Source organism: Cebus imitator, unplaced genomic scaffold (assembly GCF_001604975.1).
Source record: "Cebus imitator isolate Cc_AM_T3 unplaced genomic scaffold, Cebus_imitator-1.0 Scaffold33, whole genome shotgun sequence".
Classification (NCBI taxonomy): Eukaryota; Metazoa; Chordata; class Mammalia; order Primates; family Cebidae; genus Cebus; species Cebus imitator.
This window is the reverse complement of record NW_016107348.1, coordinates 5,446,000-5,473,751: the sequence shown is the minus strand read 5'-3', so window position 1 is coordinate 5,473,751 and position 27,752 is coordinate 5,446,000. Positions and strand designations below refer to the sequence as shown.

General features: G+C 39.9%; 1 protein-coding gene and 1 pseudogene across 1 annotated transcript in view; both read right to left on the bottom strand.

Moving 5' to 3' along the window:
* Positions 1–27,752, bottom strand: part of CUNH1orf21 (chromosome unknown C1orf21 homolog) — a 229,096-nt gene that overhangs the window by 28,761 nt on the left and 172,583 nt on the right. The window contains exon 4 of the mRNA XM_017524512.2: positions 1,487–1,563. Coding sequence (XP_017380001.1) covers positions 1,487–1,563 — 77 coding nt within the window. The remainder of the gene's footprint in view (positions 1–1,486; positions 1,564–27,752) is intronic.
* LOC108301362 lies at positions 18,818–26,641 on the bottom strand (annotated as a pseudogene).

The window sequence follows — 27,752 nt, the reverse complement described above, 5'->3', positions numbered from 1 at the left end:
GGGTAGGGGCGTGACTGTCAAATATACCAGTGTCATTGGTACTCTCAATAAATTGGTTGCATTTAGGTGGAACACCACAACACATTTGTAGCCTCTGGGATAACACAGCCTCTTTGAAGGAGAGGACAGCCTCAAAGTCATACAAAGGACATTTTAGCATTAAGGTTAGAGTCAGTTCTAGAACAATCTAGAAAACTACTAATTATTGTTTTTAACTTGAATAGGAATTGACCTTTTAAATGAAACATTTAGGTATAGTCATTTGTTGGTATTCTACAATCATATTTTCAAGTTTCTACTGTAAGTGGGAAAATGTATTAGGCACTCTATAGAGCCTCATGTGATATATTCTTTTTTTTCCAAGTTAAAATTTTTTCTTTTTAACTTTCCAGTTGTGATACACCTAATACATAGAAGACATATAATGCTATTTGTACATTTTTTGCATAATAACAATTGAACGCTCATGTAATTACCACCCAGATTAAGAAACAGAGCCTCTGGTTCCACTGTCTTCCATTTGGTCAGAAAGAACTAAAGCCTTTTCATTTCCTTATATCCCTTTATTGTTTTATCGTATACTAATTTACAACACATGCCTTAGTTCTGCCTGTTTTTTGTTTTACTTTATATCAATGAAATCATATATAGGCATGTACTGCTGCTTACTCTACTGCCTCATCTTTATACTTATGAGATTCCTCCATCATGATATGTGTACCTATAGTCACTCATTTTCGCTGATGTATAGTATTCCCATCACAAGAAGACGTCACAGTTTAGTTACCCATTATATTTCAATGAACATTTGGGTTTTACCTTTTAGAGCTTCTTAATTTTAAGGCAGTCATATTAATTAATGATTTTCCTTAAGACCTACATCCTTTGTGTCTTATTCAAAATTCTTCCCCACCTCATAGTCATAGCGATATTCTTCTCTGTTTTCTTCTAACTGGTCTACAAAGTCAGCTTTGTCACATATTGTACATCTGTTTGCTTTATTCTGTTCTGTTACACCAAACCACATTTTCTCAATTACTAAAGCTTTATATAATAGGTCTTGATTATCTGGTAGGCAAAATGGAATTCACTCTGAAAACATTTTTAGCTTTAAAAACAATACGGCTGTCCCTCGGTATCTGTAGGGGATTGGTTCCAGGACCTCTCTGTAGATACCAAAATCTGCAGATGCTCAGGTCCCTGATGTAAAATGGCATAGTATTTGTATAACCCCCACACATCCTCCCGTATACTCTAAATCATCTCTAGATTACTCGTAATACCTAACACAGTGCCTACACGACATTTCATTCCCAGGAATTCAACATAGTACTGGGTGTGTGGCAAGTTCAAGTTTTGTTTTTTGGAACTTTGTAGAATTATTATTTTTTGAATATTTTTGATCCATGGTTAGTTGAATCCACAGACGCAGAATCCATGGACATGGAAGGCCAACTGTGTAAGGAAAACAGGAACTAGAACTTACTTTGCTCTGGGTTGATGAACTAATCCCGGAACCTCTTTATTAGTTTTAAGTCTGACATTTGAGCTGGCACTTTTTTCCTGAAACACATAAGCAGACACATGTAAAAGACAGGATTAGAATCCACGATTAAATGAGTGCATGAGTTTTCATCACAGAAACATTCAATCTGTTTGGAGCCCTACATCACAGCTCATTACCTCACAAGGGCATAAGTCCTTGCAAAGAGGACACACAGAACAGGTAGAACCTGTCAAACAGGAAACATTGCTGTGAAAAGAGAAATTCGCTTTATAACAACTGTGACTTTGTTTAGAAAACAACGTGCAGTTAATATTTAATTCTTTAACACTAATAGTAATGAATCAAAGAACAGAAGATCTAGTGTCAAGAGAAACAACAGCAATACAATCACAGCCTTTGTTCACTTGCTCAGGTTAACTGACTTCCGAGCAATTTACTTGTAAAAGACAACTGCACTTACTGAGATGTAAAGTTTGCTGAAGGTCCTAGCTGTGACAGGAACAGGAACATGACTAAAACCCACAACAGATGCTGAGATTGAATTCAATTGAATTAATACAATTCAATCCTAGCCTGCATTCAAGAAACACATCCTTGGCTTTTAGCTTGACCTGATTTCTTATTTCCAATAACTAGCCACGTAGGAAGGAAATGTCCTCAAATCTTAAAATGTTAGTATATCAGTAAGAACATGATCTCAGTCATACTACCGCTCTGTTTTTCAACATTATCTTAAAAAGATATTCAAGGTGCTTTGTAATTTGCTTGCAAAATGTACTCCTAAAATGAAAGGAAAGACCACTTTGAACCTATGTAACATGTGACTATATACACTCAAAGAACTTGAAGTATAGCCAAGTCTAGAGTGAGTAATAAAAACTGTCATGGGCCCATGCAACATTCTCATCACATGCAGAGTGATGTGGGATGACACATAAGACAGACGGACACTAATGAGCTCTTTTAGAGGTCCTATTTCTCTTAGGACAGCAGAAACCACTTAAGTCAGTGAAACTCCAATGACTTGCGTATTCCAGTTGTTTGTTATTAACCATCAAACATGAACTTAACGTGCTTATAATCAGTACTCCAAAAAATAAGTGATTCTGTTTGTGTTATTTTAGGAAAAGAAACAATCAGAAATTTCTTGCAGTCTGTCTTACCTTCTTTACCTTATACTAACTTAAGAATGTTTTCATGAACATTTAAGAAGGATAAAACATATATTGTTCTGTCTGCTGATGTAAGTCAGGGAATAGCAGATGAACACTCCTGATCTTTTACAGAGCAGGCAGGAGAAATGAGAAAACCCAAACATACTCACACTAGAAGGGCAGGGCCCATGTCTTTTCTTTAACACTTGGGGTTAGAGGCCTGGCACTTCATGGGAAGCACTCAGCAAATACCGGTGAATGAATGAACAATGAAAACAAGTCATTAACTTGTTTTTAAAAGTTAAAGGTCAAAATATCTCAAATGTAGTCTCTTTGTAGGACTGAAGATGTAGTTTCCTTCCAAGTTGGTCCTTTTCTCTTTTAAATCTTACGGTGTCTTAAACACTGATAATGAACAAGACTTTATCCTTTCTCTTTCACATAATTTCCACCACTCTTTGAGCTTAAAAGAAATGCACTGTAATTTTAAACACTGCTGAGGCAGGAAAGTGACTTCTAATTCTAAAAAACAAAGGATATACAGTGGTATGCTATTTAAATCCCATTTACTTAACTGCACCCTTGAAAATGATGTTGCCACACCAAGTCTTTCTTAAAAACCCGTTCTGTGGTTGCTAAGTAAGGAACGATCTCCCCAAACAACAGGACTCAACGGGCAAGCAGGACTGAGAACAAGCTGGCCCTCAGTAATGCACCACTCCCAGAAGTGCACTTCCAGGGACAAAAGTGAGACAGAGGCAACAGGAGGAAAAGCAGTTTTGGATTTCCCATATAATTACAAAAAACTTTCTTCTACTGTGCATTTACAATGTGTTTGCTCATTTTTACAAATTTTCAGTTACCAAGACCAACAATAACCACTCACTGAGCACGTACTTAAGTCAGGCATTATTCTAAGCATTTATACATATTAATTAATTTTAATAATAAATATATATATTATATGTGTATATTATTATATGTATATATTATTAATTTTAACATGGCTAAATATACATATTATATGTATACATGTTAACTCATTTTTATGCCTACAATACCTCTCACAGAGAAGTACCATTATTATCCCCATTTTATAGATGAGGAAGCTGAGGCACACAGTGGTGAAGCACTTACCTGAGATCATACAAGTAATAAGCAGTAGCACAGGGATTTGAACCCAAGCAGCCTGGCCCCAAACTCCATGCTATTCGCTACTAGGCAAGTACTTCTCAAACTTTTTAGTATGAAGACCCTTTTACCTATAATCTCCAAATTTGGACACATTTCATTGTACAATATTAAAAAATTACATTTGTTAATATCACCATCAATCTCATCAGAAAACCATTGACTAAAGCTGTCAAGCTCAAGGTAGTGAATATAAGTTTTCCTAACTTCTAGATTTTGTTTAAAATTTGAATTTTATCACTGGCAAGAGATACTGTCAATTATTTTTCTTGAAGTGTCAGGCTCTCTTCATTCTTTTTTAAGAAAGCGATTTATCAAATACCAGGTCTGAATATCCATAATTTATCTGCCAGAGAGAGATATTTTTAAAATAGAGATGATGTCCCATTAAAAAACAACTGCTGGTTCAGCTTGCAATTCAATCAACTACAGAGGTGTTTTCTCTGTGATAACCATCTAACTCGGACATGCAGAAGAAATGTTTTATGCATACTTCCTACTTCATCACACAGGCTATTAAAAAGATATGCATCCAAAGTCTCAGGACACAAAATCATGTATAAAAATTACTAGTGGCTGGGCATGGTGGCTCATGCTTGTAATCCCAGCGCTCTGGGAGGCAGGCAGCTTATGTGAGGTTAGGAGTTCCTGACCAGCCTGGCCAACATGGTGAAACCCCATCTCTACAAAAATACAAAAATTAGCCAGGTCTGGTGATGTGTGCCTGTAATCCCAGCTACTCGGGAAGCTAAGGCAGTAGAATCAATCACACCACTGCACTACAGCCTGGGTGACAGAACAAGACTGTCTCAAACAACAACAACAACAAAAGCCCCACAAAAAAAACCAAAAATCACTAGCACTCCTATACACCAACAATGGTCATACCAAGAGCTAAATTCGGAATGCAGTCCCATTCATAATTCACACACACACACACACACACACACACACACACTAGGAATATAGCTAACCAGGAAGGTGAAAGATCTCTGTGAGAGCTGCAAAACACTGCTCAAAGAAATCAGATAACACAAATGAAAAAAACATTTCATGCTTACAGATAGGAGGAATCAATATTGTTAAAATGGCCATACTGTCCAAAGCAATTTATAGATTCAATGCTATTTCTATTAAACTACCAATGTCTTCACAGAACTAGAAAAAACTAATTTAAAATTCATGTGAAACCCAAACAAGGGCCCAAATAGCCAAGGCTATCCTAAGGAAAAAGAATAAAGCTGGAGGCATCATGCTACCTGACCTCAAACAACTCTATAGGGCAACAGCAACCAAAATAGCAGGTCCTGGTACAAAAACACACATAGACCAATGGAACAAAACAGAGAACCCAGAAATAAGGCTGCACACCTACAACTATCTGATCTTTGACAAATCTGACAATAACAAGCAATAGGGCAAGGATTCCCTATTCAATAAATGGTGCTGGGATAACTGGCTAGCCATATGCAGAAGCTTAAAACAGGACCCCTTCCTTGCATGATATACACAAATTAACTTAAGATGGATTAAAGACTTAAATGTAAAATCCAAAACTATAAAAACCCTGGAAGAGAACCTAGGCAACAGGGGATTCTGGACATAGGAATGGGCAAAGATTTCATGATAAAGACACCAAAAACAACTGCAACAAAAGCAAAAATTGACAAATGGAATCTAATTAAAGAGCTTCTGCTCAGCAAAACAAAACAAAACAAAACAAAACAAAACAAAACACTATAATCAGAGTGAACAGACAACCTACAGAATGGGAGAAAAATTTTGCAAACTGCATTGATAAGGTCTAATATCCAGCATCAATAAGGAATTTAAACAAATTTACAAGAAAAAAAAACCCCAAACAACCCCCATTAAAAAGCAGGCAAAAGACATGAACAAACACTTCTCAAAAGAAGACAGACATGTGGCCAGTTAAACAAATTCACAATTCACACACTTGATATCACTGATCATTAGAGAAATGCAAATCAAAACCATAATGAGATACCACCTTGTATCAGTCAGAATGGCTATTAAAAAGTTGAAAAATAACAGATGCTATTGAGGTTGTGGAGAAAAAGGAACACGTACACATTGTTGGTGGGAGTGTAAATTAATTCAACCATTATGAAAGACAGTGTGGCAATTCCTCAAAGATCTAAAAACAGAACTACCATTTGACCCAGTAATCCCTTTACTGATTATATACCCAAAGGAATATAAATCATTTTATCATAAAGACACATGCATGCATATGTTCATTTCAGCACTACTCACAATAGCAAAGACTTGGAATCAACCTAAATGCTCATGAGTGGCAGACTGAATAAAGAAAATGTGGTACACCACGGAATACCATGCAGCCACAAAAAACAACGAGGTCATGTCCTTTGCAGGAACATGGATGGAGCTGGAGGCCATTATCCTTAGCAAACTAAAAGAGGAAAAAGAAACAAGTATCACATGTTCTCAGTTATAAGTGGGAGCTAAATGACGAGAACACAGGCACAAATAGAGGGGAACATCACACACTGGGACCTATTATAGGGTGGGAAGTGGGAGGTGGAAGAGGATCAGGAAAAATAACTAATGGGTACTAGGCTTAATACCTGAGTGACAAAATAATCTGTACAACAAACCCCTATGACACGTATTTACCTATGTAACAAACCTGCACGTGTATTCTTGAACTGAAAATAAAAGTTAAATAAAAAAAGGTATGCAACCAAACCACAATATTTTATAAAATTAAATAATTTTCACTGCTTCATTGAGGGCATTCGTAAGTGAAAACGGAAGGGATGTTTCTACTATGAGTCCACAGGGGTGGAGAATATGATGACTACTAATAAGGTTTGATGCCAGTGCCTTGGTTTAGGCTAAGGCGCCAGCAGTTTACCTTACTGTTGCTGTTGCGCCATCAGTGCATATGTCAACACCATGAAAAAGGCAAATAGCCTCTTCATATCACTAGAAAAATGGCCTCTAAGTATCACTAGAAAAAAACTAGAGTTTCAAGAACTCCCTGAGAAAGTGTCAGGGACCCCCAAGAGGTCTAACGGACCACACTTTGACCACAGCGCCTCTCTATTTCTTTTGCACAGAAAAGAACTATTAATTACTTAATGATGCTATATGTGTTATTTTTAAAAACAAATATTTAACAACCTTATGGGGTTAAAATTTACATTCTATGAAATTCCTCCACTACAACTCTATAATTAAATGATTTCAGTAAATTTATTGAGCTGTGCGGTCATCACCACAATCCAGTTCCAACATAGTGCTATCATCCCAGAAAGTTTCTTTATTAGCATTTACAGGTTATCTCTGCTCTTGTTCACAGTACTGGGGAACCACAGATCTGCTTTCTGTCTCTCAAAAATTTGCCTTTTCTAGATTCATATCATGAAATCATACAATATTAAGCCTTTTATGCCTAGCATTGTCCACCTGGCATAATGTTTTTGAGATTCATCCAAATTGTAGCATATGATGGTATTTTTAAAAATTTCTATTGCTAAATAATATTCCAATGTATGGATACACCACATTTTGTTCATCTACCCATCCCTTGATGGACACTGGTATTGTTTTCAGTTTGTGGTTATTATGAATAGTGGTGTTATGAATATTCAGATGGAAGCCTTTTTGTAGACATGTTTTCATTTCTCTTGGGTAGATTCCTAGGAGTAGAACTGACAGATTACATAGTAAGTTTATATTTCACTACTTAAGATCTTCCAAACTGTTTTCCAAGGTGGCTGTACCATTTTACATTCCCATCAACAATGCACAATGGCTGTAGTCTCTCCACATCTGCACCGCCGACACTTGTACTGTCTTTTCAACTACTATCATTCCAGGGAGTCTGTAGTGTGGTATCTCATTGGGGGTTTTATTTATTTAAAAAACATGATTTTTCAGGCTTGTTTTATTTGTGTATGCTTCAGAAAACCCAACTTGGGAGCATTTGTATACTTACTGGTTGGCAGCATTTGGATAAAGAAGTCAGTTTTATTTGTTTATAAACATTTAACTTCTACTTTGGAATTTGTTTGCTGGGGAAAGGTAAGTTTAAAGAGACCTGCTTTCTAAGAAGAAGAAGAAAAGAAAGAAAGAAAAAGAAAGAAAAAGAAAGAAAGAAAGGAAAGAAAGGAAAGAAAGAGAGAAAAAGAAAGGAAGAAGGAAGGAAGGAAGGGAGGAAGGAAGGAGAGGGAGAGGGAGAGGGAGAGGGAGAGGAAGAAGAAGAAGAAGAAGAAAGGAGGAAGAGGAGGAAGGAAGGAGGAGGAGGAGAAGAAGCAGCAGCAGCAGCAGCAGCAGCAGAGGAAGAAAGAAGGAAGGAGGAGGAAGAAAGGGAGGAGGAGGAAGAGGAGGAAGAGGAGGGGGAGGGGGAGGAGGGGGGAGGAGGAAGCAGCGGAAGCAGCAGCAGCAGCAAACAAACCAACAGGGCTGGAAGGAGGAGGAAGAAGAAAGTGGTGAGAGCAGTAAGACGTGGTTCAGTATTAGAAGCTGCTCGGATGGAGCACACCCAGCAGAGGGGGCTGAGAGCCATGCAATGTCTGAGGTGCCCAGAAATAGGAAAAGAGACTTAACTGTGAGATGACAGATGAAGTAACTAAGATATTGTTTCTCTTAGTAAGAAATGGTATTTGACACTTGTGAACTAAGTAGTCTCCCTAAAATAAACTGAGACCAACTGCCACTAAGATAAAGGCTTTTGACAGGGCCCTCCACAGGCAGTTCATTTTTCATGACCCATACACACTTGAATCAGAATCATTTGGGATGTGTGTTAAAATAGGGATTCCCAGGTCCCACTCAAGACATTCCAAGTGGGAGTCCGTGGAATTGAAGACCAGGAATCTGCATTTTAAACAACAGTCTTAGGTTATTCTTAACTCAAAAAAGTTTGAGAACTTCTATTTCAGAGGAAGGAGCCTTTACACTTAGTATTTCCCCATTGGGCTCTCTACAGAGTCAGCTTTCAACCTAAGCCTCGGGGCTCTGTGGAGCTGCCTCAGGGTCAACAGGGAGACCCACTAGACCAGTACAACTCTTTTAACTTTTTTATTATTAATATTTAGGGGCTCAATCAATTGGGAAAAACATCCATTTCTCAAAAATGTTTGCTAACTACTGTGAGGTAGTGACAGATTTATTTAAATAGCAAATCAAGGTTTTTCCTTTGCCTGGAGTAATTTTATTTCTTTGTGAATAGAACACACTTGTCAGCGTCTAGAGTAAACTGATCATTCTCTTCTTAGTTTCTCTGACACTGAAGACAAATTCACTGTACTTATGCTGTTGTTGCAAGCTTCCTGATCCCTTATTCTTTTTGGTGTCTCCCAAAGGGAAAGTGAAAATGCCAAGAGAATCTTCAAGGCTTTCTTGGCTGAGCGCAGTGGCATGCCTGTAATCCCAGCATTTTGGGAGGCCGAGGCGGGAGAATTACCTGAGGTCAGGAGTTTGAGACCAGCCTGACCAACATGGTAAAACCCCACCTCTACTAAAAATACAAAAATTAGCCGGGCATGGTGGTGTGCACCTACAATCCCAGCTACTCGGGAGGCTGAGGCAGGAGAATCACTTGAAACCAGGTTGCGGAGGTCGCAGGGAGCCAAGATTGCGCCATTGCACTCTAGTCTGGGCAACAGAGCAAGACTCTGTCTCAAAACAAAACAAAACAAAACAAAACCATTCCCTCAAACCTCACCTTCTTAATTCTGAGGGGAACAACACCATGTTCAGGATGCTGACTGAAAGCATTGTCTGCAACGGATGGAACTGCTTTTCTCCTGTCACTTCTTTGTCTTTTTTATCCGACTCAGTCTGAGAAAGCTGTTGCCCTGTAAAGTTCCCTTTGCAGATTGGTTCTGAATTGATAGAGTGGAGAGGAATCTCATTTTCTTTTTCTGGGTTCAGCAATAGGAAGTCTGTCTTATAGAGAAATCTCAGGGGCCAGATGGATGCTGGAGGCCTAGAGAAAAGTAGGGGAGATTAGAGTCTCGGCTCCTGGGACTGCTAATGAGGGCCCTAGACAGAGAGGAGACACAAAAGCACTAAAGAGAAACTCTCAAAGGGTGTGCCCCGCACATAGACTGTGAGCGCACGTGTGTGTATCTGCACAACTGCATTTCAGAAGCACATGAAAACTAGGAAAAGTAAATACTTTGAAAACTAAAAGCAAGATATTTGTGGGGGGGGTACACACACATTTTTAAAATTTGGCTATATAATAAATAATCATTCTAGCTTTGGGGGAGTAACCCATAGGATGCAATCTCTAAGAAAGCAATCCCATTTGATGTCTTATACTTGATTTTCTGAAACGGTAATAACATGAGAAAAGACACTGTTTCCTTCAAATACAAAGAAATTTTATCTTGTCTTCTGAATGATGGTGATCAGAGCAGCCATCTTGACTCTCAGAATTTTGGGATGTTTACAAATGAAAAGGCCCAAGCTGTCAGATGCAACTATTAACTTGGGCTACCAGTATCAATACAATTACTTGAAGCCAACACTTCTATTACAATTACCTGTCCACAGAGATTATTAGACTTATTAGTATTTTGTTACAATTAGTTAGTAATAATAAAGTTGTCAGGTAAAGTCTCAGTTTTTTGGAAGTCCTTTTTCTATAAATTAAAATACAATCACATATCTCATTTTATATCAAGCAAACACGAAGTGGGGCAAATCAGTTTTAAAGCACCTAATATTTTTCACAAAGTTGCTTTTCAAGGTAGACTGCAAACATTTAAAATCTTAGGAAAGTAAACAGTTGTAAAAAAATTGCTCCGAACAGATTTAATTGCATACCAACAAATTTTTTAAAGGCATGGACTTACCATGTTAATAATTAAAGGAAATGAGCTATGATGTAAGTTCCACTGGGAATTATAAGTTAAGGCTATTTCAAAAAGATAATACATACCCAAGTTTTTCCAAAAAGTATTACATGTACACACAGAAAATCAGCCAACTTGAAAGAACCACAATCAGTTTTTGCCCTGAGTGTTTTTATTGGTCAGGATAGGGTAGGTTTGGTGTAGTAAAAAATGACCCCCAATATTAGTTGTTTATCTCCTGCACATGCTGTGCATACCGCACAGACTGCAGGATAGCTCTGCTTAATCTAATCACTTAGCGACTTGGGTTAATGGAGGCCCCATGTCAACAGGTGCTTTCATAATCACCATGGCTGGAGTTCAGCAAGGGTTAGATATTCCTATTTACTTGGCCAAAGCATGTCACAGGACCATATCTAAATACAAGAGAGTGGAAAAAATATATAAACGATCTTCAAAAAGTTCCTGGGGAAAATATTTAAAGATCTTCAAAAAGTTCATATTACGAAAAAATTATTCAGGGCTTTTAAATATTTTTTCACCAAAATAAATCCATACTGACTAGTTATAACATGTTTGAGCAGAATCTAGCTCAAGGCACTAAGGATAACAAATCAGTTTTAAAACAGACCCTATCAGAGCAATAAGAATTTTACTAAACCGAAGCAAGAACAAACAACAAATTTATGGTGAAGCTTAAGTGGAAGAATGGCGAAATCGCTGATGCTTGACGAAGTTTATGGGGACTATGCCCCAAAGAAATCAGCAGGTTATAAGTGGGTAACTCATATTAAGAAGGGATGAGATGATACTGAAGATGAAGCCCGCAGGGATGACCATCCACATCAATTTGCAAGGAAAAAAAATCAATCTTGTTCATGCCCTATTTGAGGAAAACCAATGATTAACAGCAGAAACAACAGCCAACATCATAGACATCTCAACTGGTTCAGCTTATGTAAGTCTGACTAAAAGTCCAAGTTGAGTAGACTTTTCATTTGATTAGCTGCAGACAAGAGCAGAGCTTTCAATGAAAATTTTAAATAAGTGGGATCAAGATCCGCATTTCCTCAAAGGATTGTAGCAGATGAATCATGGCTTTACCAGTACAATCCTGAAGACAGTCAAAGTAATGGCTACCAAGAGGAGGAAGTGGTCTACATAAAACAAAAGTGAACCAGTCAAGAGTTAAGATCACGGCAACAAGTTTTAGGGATGTTCAAGACATTTTGCCTGTTGACTTTCTGGAGGGCCAAAGAATATAACATCTGATTATTAGGAGAGTGTTTTGAGAAAGTTAGCCAATGCTTTTGGAGAAAAATGCTGCAGAAATCTTTACTAGAGAGTCCTTCTTTACCATGACAAGGCTCCTGCTCATTCCTCTCATCAAGTAATGGCAATTTTGCAAGAGTTTTAATGGGAAATCATTAGGTATCCACCCTAGAGTCCAGATTTGGCTCCTTCTAACTTTTTGTTTTCTAATCTTAAAAAAAAATCTTTCTCAACAAGGAGTAATCTCTACTTTCCAAAAATCTTGATGGGATGCTGAGGTGGGAGGATTGCTTGAGACCAGGAGTTCAAGATCAGCTTGAGCAACATGGTGATACCTCATCTCTTAAAAAAAAGAAAAAAACCCTACATTTAAAAAATTCTTTAGGCAGGACGCAGTGGCTCATACCTGTAATCCCGGCACTTCAGGACGCCAAGGCAGGCAGATTACTTGAGGCCAGGAGTTTGGGACCAGCCTGGCCAACATGGTGAAACCCCATCTCTACTAAAACACACAAAAAATTAGCTGGGCATGGTGGTGTACTCCTGTAGTCCCAGCTACTCAGGAGGCTGAGGCATAAGAATTGCTTGAACCCAACATATGGAGGTTGCAGTGAGCTGAGATGGTGCCACTGCACTCCAGCCTGGGCAATGGAGTCACTCTGTCTCAAAAAAAAAAAAAATCTTTAAAGGGCTCCCATTTTTATTCAGCTAATATGTAAAAAGACTGCACTGATATGGTTAAATTTCCAAGACCCTCAGTTCTTTTTTTAACCTTCACAAGAGGATGGATGTCAGGTCCTCAGTTCTTTAGGGATGGACTGAATGATAGGTATCATTGCTTACAAAAGTGTCTCAAACATGACAGAGCTTGTGTTGAGAAAGTTTTATTTTTATTTTTAAATTCCATTTTACCATGAACTTTTTGAAGTCCCTTTGTACAATCCTACTCGTTTTTAGAAGGAAGAGAACTGGAATATTTATGGATAACTTTAATAACCATCATAATGCTAATTAATAAAATGTAAGTATTCTTGATCACAGAACTACGTGTCTGTAATAATCACAGAGGTTTCTTCTTCTGAGTAGTCTGATATGCAACTCTGTCAAGTATCTTATTTGTTACTAACAATGTGTATTTCACAGAAATATATTAAAAACAGTACTGAAAATTTAAACTGGGCCAAAATTCCATTTGGAGCTTAAACTTAAACTAAAAGTACTTGATTAGCTTACTGTAGTGGAACAGGACTAGTCAATTATGCTAAATGCCACTTACACACAATAGAATAGAGACAAAATCTGTGGTTCACACCCCAGAAAGCTGTATATATACATCCCCCTTACTTTGTTTTCTCCATTTCTCATTTCTCCTCTCTGATTATTAAATGAGACAAAACACATGTGAATGGGAATCACACTCACTGTGATCCAAAGTAAGACCAAAGATCTTAGGAATTCAACTATTAACCATGCCTGTTGCCTGGGTCCCCAGGAGACTGCATTTAAGACCTGACTACCATAAAATAAACAGGCTTTAAAACTAGATTTTTCTGATGGATAAAAATATAGCCAGAAAAACAAAATTACACTTGATCAAAGTTAACAAAATACTATAACAAAGAAATGTATCATCCATCATGTCTTTGATATTTTAACAAATAAAAACCCACTGTTTGCGCAGAATTGCTAAACTTTTTCTGTGACTAACCAAAACCTTGCCAGTTTTTGTTTTTCCACTAAATTGAGAAACTGCACATGTCAAAGCTAAAAACGAAAAGTTAAATGATTTAGTTTGTCTTAAAGGCAGATCATTTTCTCACACTCATTGTGCCACAGAAGCCAGCCAAAAATTAAAATCAGACTCCAGCCTTCCTGAACGAGCTGGACACACCCACAACTCTCTTTAATTCCAAAATTGTCTGTGCCCAGAAAATCTGCCATATTATTTTCCTATTGCTGTTATAACAAATTAACACAAATTCAGTGGCTTAAAATGACACAGATTTACGATGTTACACTTCTGGAGGGCCGCCTTCCTTTGGAGGCAACAGGAGAGAACCTGCTTCACTGCCTTTCTAGCTTCTACACATCACCAACCCGCCTCAGTCCACGGCTCCCTTCTCCATCTTCAACGCCAGCACTGTGGCATCTTCTCTCTCCAACCTCTGCTTCTGTTATTCCATCTTCTTTTTCTAACTCTGATTTTCTTGCCTCCCTCTTGTAAGAATCCTTGTGATTATATTGTGTCCACTCAAAGCATTCGAGATAAAGCCAAGATGCTTAATTTCATCACATCTCTAAAGTCTCTTTCACCATGCAAAATAACATATTTATAGGTTCTGTGGATTTGGATGTGGACATCATTATTCAGCTTACCACAGTGTGTCCTCCGGCCTATAAAGGTTCATACCCAACCCACATGCAAAATACATTCACCTGTCTCAAGGTCCCCAAAAGTCTCGACCCATTTAGAGCATCGGCTTGGCTCCTGGCTGGAGTGCAGAGTGCAGGCCAGCACGGGGCGGGGAGCAGGGGCAGAGGTGAAGCTGAGCTGTGAGCCTCTGCCAGATCCTCAGGCCCTTGCAAGACAAATTAAGGATTTGAGGTTTTATTCCAAAAGTCATGGCGAGAGCCTCTGAAGGATTTTAAGCAGGAAGTCACAGGAGTGGATCTGAATTCTATAAAGATCACCTTGGCAGCAGCGCGCATGAGAAATGGAGGGAGGGAGGTTGCCTAGGAGCCTACTGCAGTAATCCCGGGGAGGAAAACAGGGCAGTTTAGTTCAGCATTGCTATAGACTGTGACTGCACAGGGGTAGGCCTGAAGCTGGGTGGCAGTGGAGGCTTGAGAGGACCCTGGATAATAGAGTGAGAAGAAACTTCAGTTTGCCAGGGCAATGCAGAGGGGAGTGCCGGTGAGGACAGAGCAGAGGAACTGGCAAGACAGTGAGAAGACAGGAGGTTCTGAGAACTGTCTGTCCTTAGCACTCCTTCCCTCAAAAGTGACAGTGGCTGGGCGCAGTGGCTCACACCTGTAATCACAGTACTTTGGAAGGCACAGGTAGGTGGATCACTTGAGGTCAGGAGTTCGAGACCAGCCTGGCTAGCATGGGGAAATGCTGTCTCTACTAAAAATACAAAAATTAGCCAGATGTGATGATGCATGTCTGTAGTCCCAGTTACTCAGGAGGTTGAGGCAGGAGAATCGCTTGAACCTGGGAGGCAGAAGTTGAGATAAGCCAAGACTGTGCCACTGCACTCCAGCCTAGGTGACAGAGTGAGACTCTGTGTCCAAAAAAAAAAAAAGTGACAAAACTCAACTTGATTTACCTCCGCAGAAAGGTGATATGTTGGTCTACCTAACTGTAATACAGCTGATCAGACTTGGGCCTGACTGGATTCAGGGAGTTAAGCGATGCCCTCTGTCTCCCTATCTCCCATTTTTGCTTGTCACCTTGGTTTCATTTTTTTTTTTTTTTCATGTTCTTTTGTTTTTGAGGACTACGTGGATGAGACAATAAAATACCTAGCAGAAATGAATAAAAACTATACAGCCCTGTATAATCAGCTGCACCTGGGATCATTTTTTTTTTTTTCATGACCTCCTGGCAACCCCAGACTCAATCCTTCCACCTCTGTGGCCCAACAGGCAAAAGGGTCTTCCTGTCTGTACCAGTTACAAGCATCCCAGGGAAACATTGGTTAGCCTGCCTTTAGTGAGGCGCCTACACTGTGTTAAGGGGTTGGGGGTCCTTTAGCAGGTGTAAGGGATTTGCTGGGAGAGGAGAAGCCATAGCTAAAACCTCTTTAATGTATCTGCTATGAAACCTTTGTATTAATTTTTTTCTATTAGTATACATAGATATAAAATGTATGAATTCTGTTGCATGTTTTCTGATTTTTTAGAAGTTTTTTTTTAAACCTCTCTGTGTTTTCACATACAGGTGGGTTTTAAGTTTTTCACGAATGGGAAAAACAGATTGCTTTCTTTACTATTTCTTTCAGCACTTCTATGATTACTCCTGGTTAACTGTGAATTTAGGTCCTTACTCATACACCCTCTTCCATACCCCTCTGCAACCTCTTCCCACCAGAAGTCAGAGTAAATGAGGGGAAGTCAATATTTTAAGTGTCCCCTTCACTTTCTTGGCTTTTTAGCTAATACAAGTGTCATCTCTGTTACGGTACAATTATTTTACAGTGTGGAGCCAGTCACTAGATTTCTATACACAGTATGAACAGTCAACAATCAAATCTGGCATTGTTCTATTTCCGAGGTATTTTAGTCCAATGCTGCTAGGAAGAGACTGGTTGTGGCTAGAATCTGGGTTAAAAATGCTCTTCAAAACTGAACTGCGGTTTTTGGCAACAGAGATTAAGCACCATTCTTTTTTTCTCTCTCCTTGGCTTTTGGAGAAATGCAGTGCTAGAAATATCTTCATTCTAAACTCTGCAAACAGAACTGATCCTGTAGTCCTTTAAAGGGGTGTGTTGAGTCCCGAGTGTCTTCATTTGCTTATCTTTTCAGCCTTTTAGAAAACTCCGTATTATCTGTCTTCACATTTGCCCTCAAAGTTGGTGTGTATTCCCCTAAGACACCCGAGCCAAGCTCATCATGTAGATGCCAGATAGTGACTGGGCCCTCCGCAGCCCAGAAAGGACAGCAGCTTGTCAGGGAGAAAGGGTAAGAACAAACCATCCATGTCCTCTGCTGCTCTCACGGCTCTTCCCTCTGAGGCGCTTTCACTAGGAGCCTTTCAAATTAAGGGTTCATTAAAAATATAATAAGCACATCCTCTCCATGCTTTTCACGCACTCTAGGTCCTGCTAGTCAGTCTTAAGTGCCAGTTTCCTTTTCCCTTATTCCCTGCTTCTCCACGTAAGTGAAAATCTTTTCCTACTTGAATAAAAGGCAAAGAAAAAAAAGTTAAAGGTCTTGATTAAGAGCTTTAATGAATCATATAGGTCTGAATGCAAAGTGGTTCCTGTCTTTCCAATGAGATCCTCAGAAATGTATCTTGGCAAACTTAAATACATAATCTTTCACGGATGTGGTTGAAATCTTCAGCTGATGACTTATATGGTTTGCTAATTCAGTAACATGTACATATTTAAATTCACATGTTATATACAAATCATATTTAGAAATATTACTTTTTCCATATGTACATCTCAGGAAACAATTTAAACTTTTCAGATGCATCTGACATCAGAGTTTTCACAATCACTTATAATCATAAAATGTTTGAGTCTTCTGATGTTTCCAAAGCATATATTATCTTCATTTCTTCTTTTTATTGAGATGGAGTCTTGCTCCGTTACCCAAGCTGAAGTGCAGTGGTGTGATCTCAGCTCACTGTAACCTCCACCTCCTGGGTTCACGTGATTCTCCTGTATCAGTCTTCTGAGTAGCTGGGAGTACAGGTGTGTGCCACCATACTTGGCTAATTTTTGTATTTTTTTTTTTAGTAGAGATGGGGTTTCACCATGTTAGGCAGGTTGGTCTCGAACTCCTGACCTCAGGTGATCCACGTGCCTCGGCCACCCAAAGTGCTGGGATTACAGGCATGAGCCACCGTGCCGGGCCTATCTTCACTTCTAATTTGAAGTAAAATGCAATTTGAATTATTTATTTATTTTATATAAGAATTTTTTTTAAAGATTTCAACTTTTAATTTATATTCAGGGGGTACATATACAGGTTTGTGCCAAGGGTATATTGCTTGATGCTAAGGTTTGGGGTATGATTGCACCCATAACCCATGTTGAGTTTTTAATTCTAAACCACCAATACTCCACATTATTCACCACTTATCATTTTATTCTTTCAAAGTAACTATTAACCCTTTTCCTGTTCAGAAAAAAAGTGAGGCTTGCTGCCAGCACTCATTTAATTTTACGTAAACATGCTCTTTGAGGCTGAAGCGAATCTGACTGACTTTCAATGTGAAAATAAAATATACAAACTGTTTTGGAGTTATTTCTAAACAAAACTAACATCAGAATCATCTGAATCATCAGAAACGTCTATTTCGGAAAAATCGGATTCGTCAAATCAATCTTCGGCCAACAACTCTTCGAGAATGATGTTAACATCACGTGTAGGAGTGTTACATTTCCTAGGACTTGACATTTTCGGCGACTGAGAATTACCGTAATTTTTAAATGGAAATACCACTACTAAAACTAGAATGCTGTGAACAGGATCATGTCTTTTGTTTCCAAAGTCAATATACTAGAGTGATGTGAAAATAATATTAAAAGAGATGTTGTATGGTGAAAACTATCTCGGGGTAAACGCCGCAGCCACAAGTGCCACCAGTGAGTATTCTTAGGGCAAATGGAAAAGGGTTAAAACGCCGTTTACAATGACACACAGCAATAATGACTACATTAAAATAGTTTTTTTTCCTCCATTAGAAACAAAGTTGATTCTGACAGAAGACCTCTGCAAGTATCCAAAGTGATCATGGACTGAGAGAGTGCCTGTACCATGGGACTTACACACAAGGTGGCATCCACTTGACTAAAGTGTAATTTTTTTTTTTTTTTGAGATGGTGTTTTGCACTGTTGCCCAGGCTGGAGTGCAGTGGCGCCATCTCAGCTCACTGCAACTTCCGCCTCCCTGGTTCAAGTGATTCTCCTGCCTCAGCCTCCTGAGTAGCTGGGACTACAGGCACGCACCTCCATGCCCAGCTAATTTTTGTATTTTAGTAGAGATGGGGTTTCACCATGTTGGTCAGGCTGGTCTCAATCTCCTGACCTCGTGATCTGCCCACCTTGGCCTCCCAAAGTACTGGGATTCCAGGCGTGAGCCACTGCGCCCACTTGAAGCGTATTTTTTTTTTTTTTTTTAATCTTGCTTGGATCCTGGCTTATACCATAATGCAGTAGAAACTTTTATCAATGACCATCTTCAACATTGACTTTTACCAAACTCCAGAGGTTCCTGATTGATAGAACTTACTAGAAATGTTAGAGACTTTATCCCATTTCTCTAAATTTCACTTCAGTAAACTGCTGAAATGAAAACTCACAAATGTGGGTGCCACATCTGCTGTCCAATAGTCATTTATTAGAAAACATGCTGACAAAACAAAACAGAACAGAACAGCGTGTATACTAGTCCATTCTCCTATATGCACGTTCTTGCTCCCTCTCCCTATGCCTCCTTTCTCAAACAGTTGTATGCTGTCAATGATAAACTCCTAGAATACAGACACAATCATGCTTAATTTTCTCCTTACATGAGATCGTATGTATATCCTTCGCTGATGCTCCCTTGATAATCTGACAATGGAGAAACATAGCTTTTGATTCCTTGTCTCTTATGGTCTCCTGTAATTGTAAACACCGTAACAGCAAAAATAGATATCATTGCCAGCAGCCCTCCCAAGAGCCAGACACTTGACTAAGGCCTGCGGGCATGAACTGAGTTAATGCAGATGAAATGCCAGGCACAAGTCCTGCCATGTGGTAAGAGCCCAGCAGATGCCAGCAATTACTATTATTGCTGTTATTTGTATTAACTGTTATCATTCAATCCTCACAACAACTATATGAGGTAAGCATTACCACAGATGAGAACATTAAGAAGAACATCAAGGAAACAAGGCCAGAGAGTTACCGGCCAAGAGAGGATAGAAATTCTGCATTTCCATCTCTTTTGATAAATATTTTACATTCTTAAAAAAGCCAAATCTATATAAATTGAAGAGGATACAAAAAAGAGCAGTCCACTTATTCTTAAATTCTCCCTTACGTTCCAGGATCTAAAGATGAGAGAGGTCTAGAAGGGACACACAATTTTAATGACAGGGCAAGAACCCTGGAAATCCCCCAATGGCCATAGCTGAGAAACAGCAACTGCCCCTTTCTAGCCCAAAGCAAGTCACGGCCAAGCAAGTCATGGAAAGGGATGAAGTGCCTCCAGTAAATAACAGCGGGTAGAGGGACCAGGGTATAACTGGAAAGATAAAGCCCACTTGAAAGGCAATCAAAATTCTTCTAAAAGGTCACTCGAGTTGACCAAGTAATACGTATAGCCGGCCGTATGCTAGAGCTGGGTGACACTAGGGAGAGCCAGTTGTTAAACAAAGTCACATGCTGCGTAACAGCATTTCGGTCAACTACGAACTGCGTGTAGGACAGGGGTCCTGTAAGATGATAATACTATATTTTTACTGTATATTTACTCTATGCTTAGAGATGTTTAGATGGACAATTACTTATCATCATGTGTAATTGCTTGCAGGATTCAGCCCAGTGACATGCTGTACAGGTGTGTAGCCTAGGAGGGACAGGCTATACCACAGAGCCTGGGTGTGTAGAACCTGTGTAAGTTAACTCTATGAGGTTCCCATGACGATAAAATCACCTAAGGATGCATTTCTTACAATGTTTCCCAGTCCTTAAGCAACTCATAACTGTGAATACGCCACCTTTGTTACATCTGGCAAGATATTCTGCCTCAGCACTGGGCTGTATTATTTTCCTTGTCTTTCCTGTTCACTATACTTTAATTCTGAGGACCAGAGGAGGGTAGAAGATTACATTTTAAAAACGTTAAAAATGTGTCTAAGCATACCCTTTTCTTGAGTTGATTAATTGATGTTAGAATGTTATTTTTCACATCATTTGTAATCGTATCACAATCCATTTAATGAAGTTTGCTTAGACTTCAGTGAAAATTATCTTCCAGAGTTGTTTTTCTCACCTGGGATAGGGGGGTAACTTTACTATAATTAGTATGTATAGTGCAGAATTTCACACAAGGGAGCTGTGACAGCAGTGTGATAATTTAAAATTACAATTTAAACATATTTAACAAATTGAACATAAACATATTTAACTCATTTAAGCTTATTTAACATAATTTAAAGATATTAAACATTATTTAAATATTCAAACAAACAAAACAAAAAGTACATATGATGCACAAATTTGCTGCTACTTACATCACTGCAGCTTCTAGGACCTAATGTCTTTTACCGATTTAATAACAAAGCAAAAATTAAAAAATAAAAAAAGTTGTGCCTGAAAAATATATATTTAAATCTTATTTAATATAGTACAAAATTTGTTTGCCACCTCTACCTAATTCCTTGTCGTAGGGTGACCAAGACAGAAAGATATCACATAACTAAGTGGCAGCTTTTCCCTCAAATAAATGTCCTGTATCTACTGTCAAGAGGAAGCTACAGTTCAGGGAATGATTTGGACAGACCAGACTGCAGTGTCCATGCTACTGTTTGAAGACTCGGCTAAAGGGCCCTAAATTCTTGGCTTTTGTAGGCTCTGGCTTAGGATGTATGGCTACGCCACAGTCCTCTCCATAGCACAGTGACCTCTTCCTGAACTGACAACAGTAAGCCTTCACCAACCCTAGCTCACCGTTCTGACATCCCTGGCCATAATCTCCAAAACAGCACTATCCTGTCACAGTCAGCTTCTATCATTATTCTGTCTTGTAGAGGGTTTCATTATTTTATTTTTTAGAGAAGGAAGTCTTGCTATGTTGCCCTGGCTGTCCTCGAATTCCTGGCCTCAGGTGATTCTCCATCCTTGGCCTCCCAAGTAGCTGGGTCCAGAGGCATCTGCCATTGCACCTAGTCTGGAGTTTAATTTTATTCTTTCCTCCAAATTAAGTAGTTGTCTGTTTGGGTAATTTTCTTTGAAAGAAGAATACTGTAATCCAGAAATGAATGAGCATTTCCTCATTTAGCCTTCCAAAGAAAAGTTCAGCCTCCACCAAAGTATAAGGCAGGTAACGGAATTTAGCTCATCTGTGTACAAAAAAACCTTCAACCACGCTCTAGAAAATGTGCACACTTTCATTTAATGACCACTGATGATGGAAGTGAGAAGCAAGTGGCAACAGGAACTGCTGCTTCCTTGTCCAAGTTAGCGAACCACCACCTCCACAGAGCTCTACTGCTCTGTATCACTGCACCAACTCCAGTTCCTCCAGAGACTACAAAAAGGTACTGCAGAAGCTAGTCAAGGTAGCATGGTATGCTCCAATAGGCTTGTGAAGAAAAGCAAACGAAAACAGCATGCTGACGCCCTCTCATCCTGGGTAGAGCCACTTTCTCCCTTTCTGTTCTTGGCAGAGACTTACTCCAGTGCCTTGGCTTATCTGTGTACATATCTGTCTCTTCTTACTACAGGCTACGTTAAATGCTGCAACCTAATAAAATGCAAGCCCCTTAAAGACAGTGTTCATGTCTTATCCATCTTTGTATATAGTAGGTAATGTGGTAGGTATTTAATAAAGGTTTGTTGGAGGAATGAACAAATGAACTTTTGTCTTCCTTTACTTGTGTGCTACATGGTTCAGCAACGTTAATCCCACTCAACACAAAGCTGGACACAGAAAGGGCAGAAAGACCTTTGGAGCTGAGGCACAAGAATGGGGGACCATCAAAGGGAAGGAGTGGTGCTTTCACTACAGCCTTGACTAAAATTGTGATTGTGGTTCCACGGGAGAAAAAGAGAGCAAGAAACAGCAGCCATCCCATCGCTTTCAAGCTGAGTTACAAGATCCTCAAGGAACTTAACATGCATCATTTCACTGTAAACATCTTTGAAATGTTTTCACCATAAGACTTTTAGGTTAAAATGCTAATAAATATCAAGTGTTAGTCTCTTATAATACTCACAGTGCCATGTAAGACCTTCTATAAAATGCACAGCAACCTGCATGGAGACAGAGAGTAGAAGATTGGTTGCCAGTGACCAGGGCCAGGGAAGGAGAAGGAATCAGTGTTTAATGGGTACAAAGTGTACGTTTTGCAAGATGAAAAGTCCTGGAGATGGATGGTGGTGATGGTCGCACAACAGTGTGAATGTACTTAATACCACTGGACTGTACATTCAAAAATGACTAAGATGATACATTCTATGTTACGTATATTTTACCACAATTTTTTGTATATGTGGTAAAGGGAAAGTAGCTTTTGAATGCTAGCAGATAGGAAAATGCCTGGGCTCTAGCCTCAAGGGAATCATTTCCAACTTTAGGCTAGAGAGAGAGAGTTTTAAAAGGTGAACATGGAATGGGAGGCATGCAGGAGTGTGCTGGGCACGAGGTCTGGGTGTCTTGTTCTGGTGGCTGTCTTCAGTCACGGTCCACCTGGAGTGCAGCCGGGTGTCATCTCAACAATGGGTGGGTTGTAGATGAACTGCCTTGAGGCCATCTCTAGAATTCCACAGCTCAGTCTCCAAGCCTTGTTGTCTCAGGATTAGCCCCTGGAACTTTCAATGTGTTTCATTCCTTGCGGTTGCATCATGGAGCTTGCAGGAAACAAAAGCTAGTATGCAGAGGGCCCTGAAGTTTCAAACGGCTTGAACCTTCTTGTAATGCAGCTCATCATGGGCTGGGTTCACCACAGCCACAAGTAACTGTCTATCTTCCTTTGACTTTAGCAGCCCTGGAAAAAATCTTCTCTGCTTGACCACTGTGAAACTCAAAGCTGGTGATGCCGTTGTAGGCTGCAGTCTGCCTGGCATCCTCCACTGCCTGGTCCACCAGCGAAATCCCAAGGACCTGTGACGTCGCTGGGCCAGAGGGAGGCTGATCACACCAGTTCCACAGCAGATGGATAGTGGATAGTGTTAGAGTTCACTTCCATTGGCTTCCCCGCAATCCAGTACAGCAACTCTGCACCAGCAATGTTCATCTGGAAAAAGGCATCTGAAGAGATGCAGGTCTTCAAGCCCAGGAGATCTTAAAGATGTGAGGTTCCCTAAACAACAGCTGGTAGGCGGACCGATGGTGACTGAAACGGGGTCATGGTGCTTTCCTGGAAGTCACGTGAGGTCAAGTCACAGACTGCTCCAGGACTTTTAATGAAAAATTCCTTTATAGTCTCCTTCTGAACATGGAGCTCCTCCTGACTTAATTCCTACGGATGGAATGTGATGACAGCCATTGTGGGCCTTAGGCTACTGGTGCGGACTGTGAGCTCACACCAATATCTACCTTCATGAAGCAGAAGGTAGGGCTCTGTTGGAGACTGTGGAAGGAATACTTCATAGTACTGTGTCACGTGAGTGTGTTTCTCAAGGATGTTTTTCAAATGGCTAGACTATACACAGAGGATGTTCCCATCTCTCCAAGCTCCCCGGTCACACTCCACAGTCTTTGGATTGCCATATGGACCTGGATGCAGAGAAGGTGGACTTATTTCTGTAGCTACTGATGACAGGACATGGTGTAAGAGGATGGAGGAGACAAGACAGCCCCTCAGATCTGGGTGCAGCTGTTGTTACAGTGACTCCATTGGGCATTTGGAGGTGAGATTCCAGTCTCTGTAAAATTTCACTTGAGCTGTTCTTCATAACTCAGCCTCCAGAGTAGCATCACAGCACCAGCTAGCCTTTCCTGCCAGGGATAATCTAGTAGTCCAACATAGCTTGATTTCTTCTGACGTTTTTGTCCTTTTTGACACTTCCTGGCTATCACATGGGTAAAATTTCCCTTACATACTATGACCCAAAAGAGCTGTGACCAACCTGGTGGTTTTATGGCACACCAGGGAAGCAGTCCTGGCTTGGAGGAGAAACCCACCACGGAGACGAAGCACCTGAGGCTGTGCGTTGGGACCCTTCTCTTAATGCCTGCCATCCAAAGACACACTGAAATCCACTCTCAGGGCTGTGGTGAGAACAACAGCTCCCTGTACATGGCGTGCTCTGGACTGTACTGAACACAGCAGATGTCTGACATGTGTCGCTACCCTTCCTTAGTCTCTGATTTGAAGCGTGTCACTTGGTTTCTTCATGCCTTAATGTCTCCAACCTGCAAAATCGAGGCAGGAAACCAAAAGGCCAACAGATGGCCGGTTTACTGTGGCGGGGAAAGAGTCACTTCCTGTTGAGCAGGACACCTCTACTACCTCCTAACACATGCGGCCAACCTGGGGGCAGGTGTGGCAGGATGTGGGGCTCCTCCCAGTGCCAGTGTGGCAGGCAGCCTGGGCACCTCGAGTCCTCTTGGGGAGTACTCTTCCCCGCTTTGCTAGGGGATCTTCTCTTGAGACCTTCCTCAAAAGCATTTATAATCCTAACCCACAATTTTAAACAATCCACAACAAAGGCTGGAAGGAGTTCTCACCCCTAGCCTCCCCTAAGCTTCCCCTCCCCTTTTAAAATATGATCTGTTTCATTCCATCTATTAAATGTCCTCTCCTTATTTTTATACACTCCAAAATCAAGATTAAACAGAAAATTTACATATATAGATTGGTTAAATATTTACTTGTAGATTTACAAATAGTCTGCAGTCTCAAAGGACAACTGGCCACATAATCCACTGAACAACAATAATCTGTAGGTTTGGCCACGATAGAAAACTACAGATCCTGTAAAGGTTTAACATGCAGGTCTTTAACAATGTGTAATTTCACACGTGCAGGGCCTTTTGCAGTGCGGACTTTGAGAACTAAGAGCAGACCAACTTTGTGAGAAGAACGTGGTACTTGGCTTATATATGCCTCCAATGCCAATCCACTTTACAGAAGGACATCATTTTCCAGATAGAGGCAATATAGTCATACTAAACTGAAAGCGACCAGGGGAACTAAAATGAATGTGATGACCTTTCTGGAGAAGCACCAAGCAGAGTTCAGAAAGGAGGTGCATGGTGAGGTTTAGAGAACCAGGCCTCTGAAGGTGGCCAGATTTTTAAAAGCTAGACTCTGCCACTTAATGTTTGTAAATTTTGCAAGTAACTTAAATTCTTAGAGCCTTGGTTTCTTCATCTGTAGACGGAAGATAACAGAATGTCTCTCATGAAACATTATTATCACATTAAATGAGATTAAGTAAGATAGTGCAAGCACCTGGAACACGGTGGATATTGAATAATTCTTAGATACTATTAATTATCCTCATGAATAATATCAGAACATGATATTATTCTGTTCCAAATTTATTATTAGTATACATGTGTGTATATGTGTATACACACACACACACACACACACACACTCACTCACTATTCTGAAAAGTAACCAGGTCAACCTCAGAGTTTTGTCCTGAAACACTTTTTTATTCTAATATCATGAGGTTTGAGAGCAAGGATGGCACTTTTAAGGGTAGTCTAGTCTAGCCCTTTATTTTACATCAGTGGGAACTAATGTCTAGAGAGAGTAAAGGACCTGATGAAGGTCATACTGTTAGTGGCAGAATTAAAGCCTATTCTTTGATCCAGGTCTCCTTTCCTTCTACTGTGGACCTTCTGTAACCAGCAGAACAAAAACAGGTGAATTTTCAAACCTCACCTACTTCCAGGCTGTGTGCCCTATAAGCAGCAGGTGAAACATGGCAGAGGTGACTCACTCTGTCCTATGATGGCCGAATTAAAAAAGACTCCAGCTAAGGTTTCCAGAGATCCCTAATCCTAGCATCTCCTAAGCTTTTGGTTCATTCTACAGATAACTGGCTTTCTCAGCTTTGCTAAGAAACCCAACTCTCCACTCTCTCAGCTTCCCAGTTTACAGAGTGTTACAGTATTGTTGTTTCCGGTTCTCTTAGTCTTAGACAAGTATTATCATTAGGCTGGGTGCAGTGGCTCATGACTGTGATTCCAGCACTTTGAGAGGCAGAGGCTGGATCACATGAGGTCAGGAGTTCAAGACCAGTCTGGCCAACACGGTGAAACTCTGTCTCTACTAAAATTATAAAAATTAGCCAGGCGTGGTGGCGTGTTCCTGTAATCCCAGCTACTCTGGAGGATAAGGCAGGAGATCACTTGAGCCTGGGAGGCAGAGGTTGTAGTGAGCCGAGAACACACCATTGCACTCCAGCCTGGGCGACAGAGTGAGACTCTGTCTCAAAAAAAGAGAGAGAATTATTATTATTCTGTAAGACCAACAGCTGTGTTCTATCTCTTCTACCTAGTCCAGTCTAGGCACTTTCCGTATATTTTCTAATTGTAGAGTAGTAAACAGTTGTTATTATTACCCCTAGTTAGAAATGAGGAAACCAAGTTTCAGCAACTTGCCCAAAGTCTCTCAGAGGGTTTGAATTTTGGTATCTTCCAATGTCAGAGCGCAGGTTGAAGATCATGACCTCATTGAAGCGACCACAGTGAAATAATGCTAACAATGACTGTTGATCACCTCTGAGAGCTCGCTTCATGCACATTAAGCCTTATGATGCAAGAACTATTACCACTTTTCGATTTTATAGAGGAGGAAATTAAGTCACAGAGTGGTTAAAGAGCCTGCTCAAGATCCAAACCCCTGAGACTGTGTTCCTAGAACTCACCAAAGACAGATAAATATGCTCTGTCCACCTGTGGGTTTCCACAATTTTCTTTAAGAACTTCCCCCAACCTTGTATCTTCTTTCCTAGATGGATTGTTCCAAAAGAAAACAAAAATCTCCTTGAACCAGCCAACCAAAGCAGAGACAATGGATACAGGATAGCCAGAGTTCAAGCAAAATCATTTTGAAAATATTTTCACAAGAAATCATTTTGCTAGATTACACTATCCTGTGCTTATAATTACCTTCAGACATTCAATTCAGAAATAATGTCGAGGAGGTACCCATGTAACTAAACATGCAAAAAATGACAACTAGAATTTGCTTTCTATCTGACAGCCTGAAATTATGTATGCTAGGGGGTGCTATTGAACAATTTTAAGGTTTTCGTCCATTTGGTATTTCTAGAGTTGCATATGTTAAGTGTTTTGGGGTAGGGTGAGCTTGTAAGTTTTAACTAAAACCCATTTAACCTCAGCTTGGTAACTTTTAACCAACATAA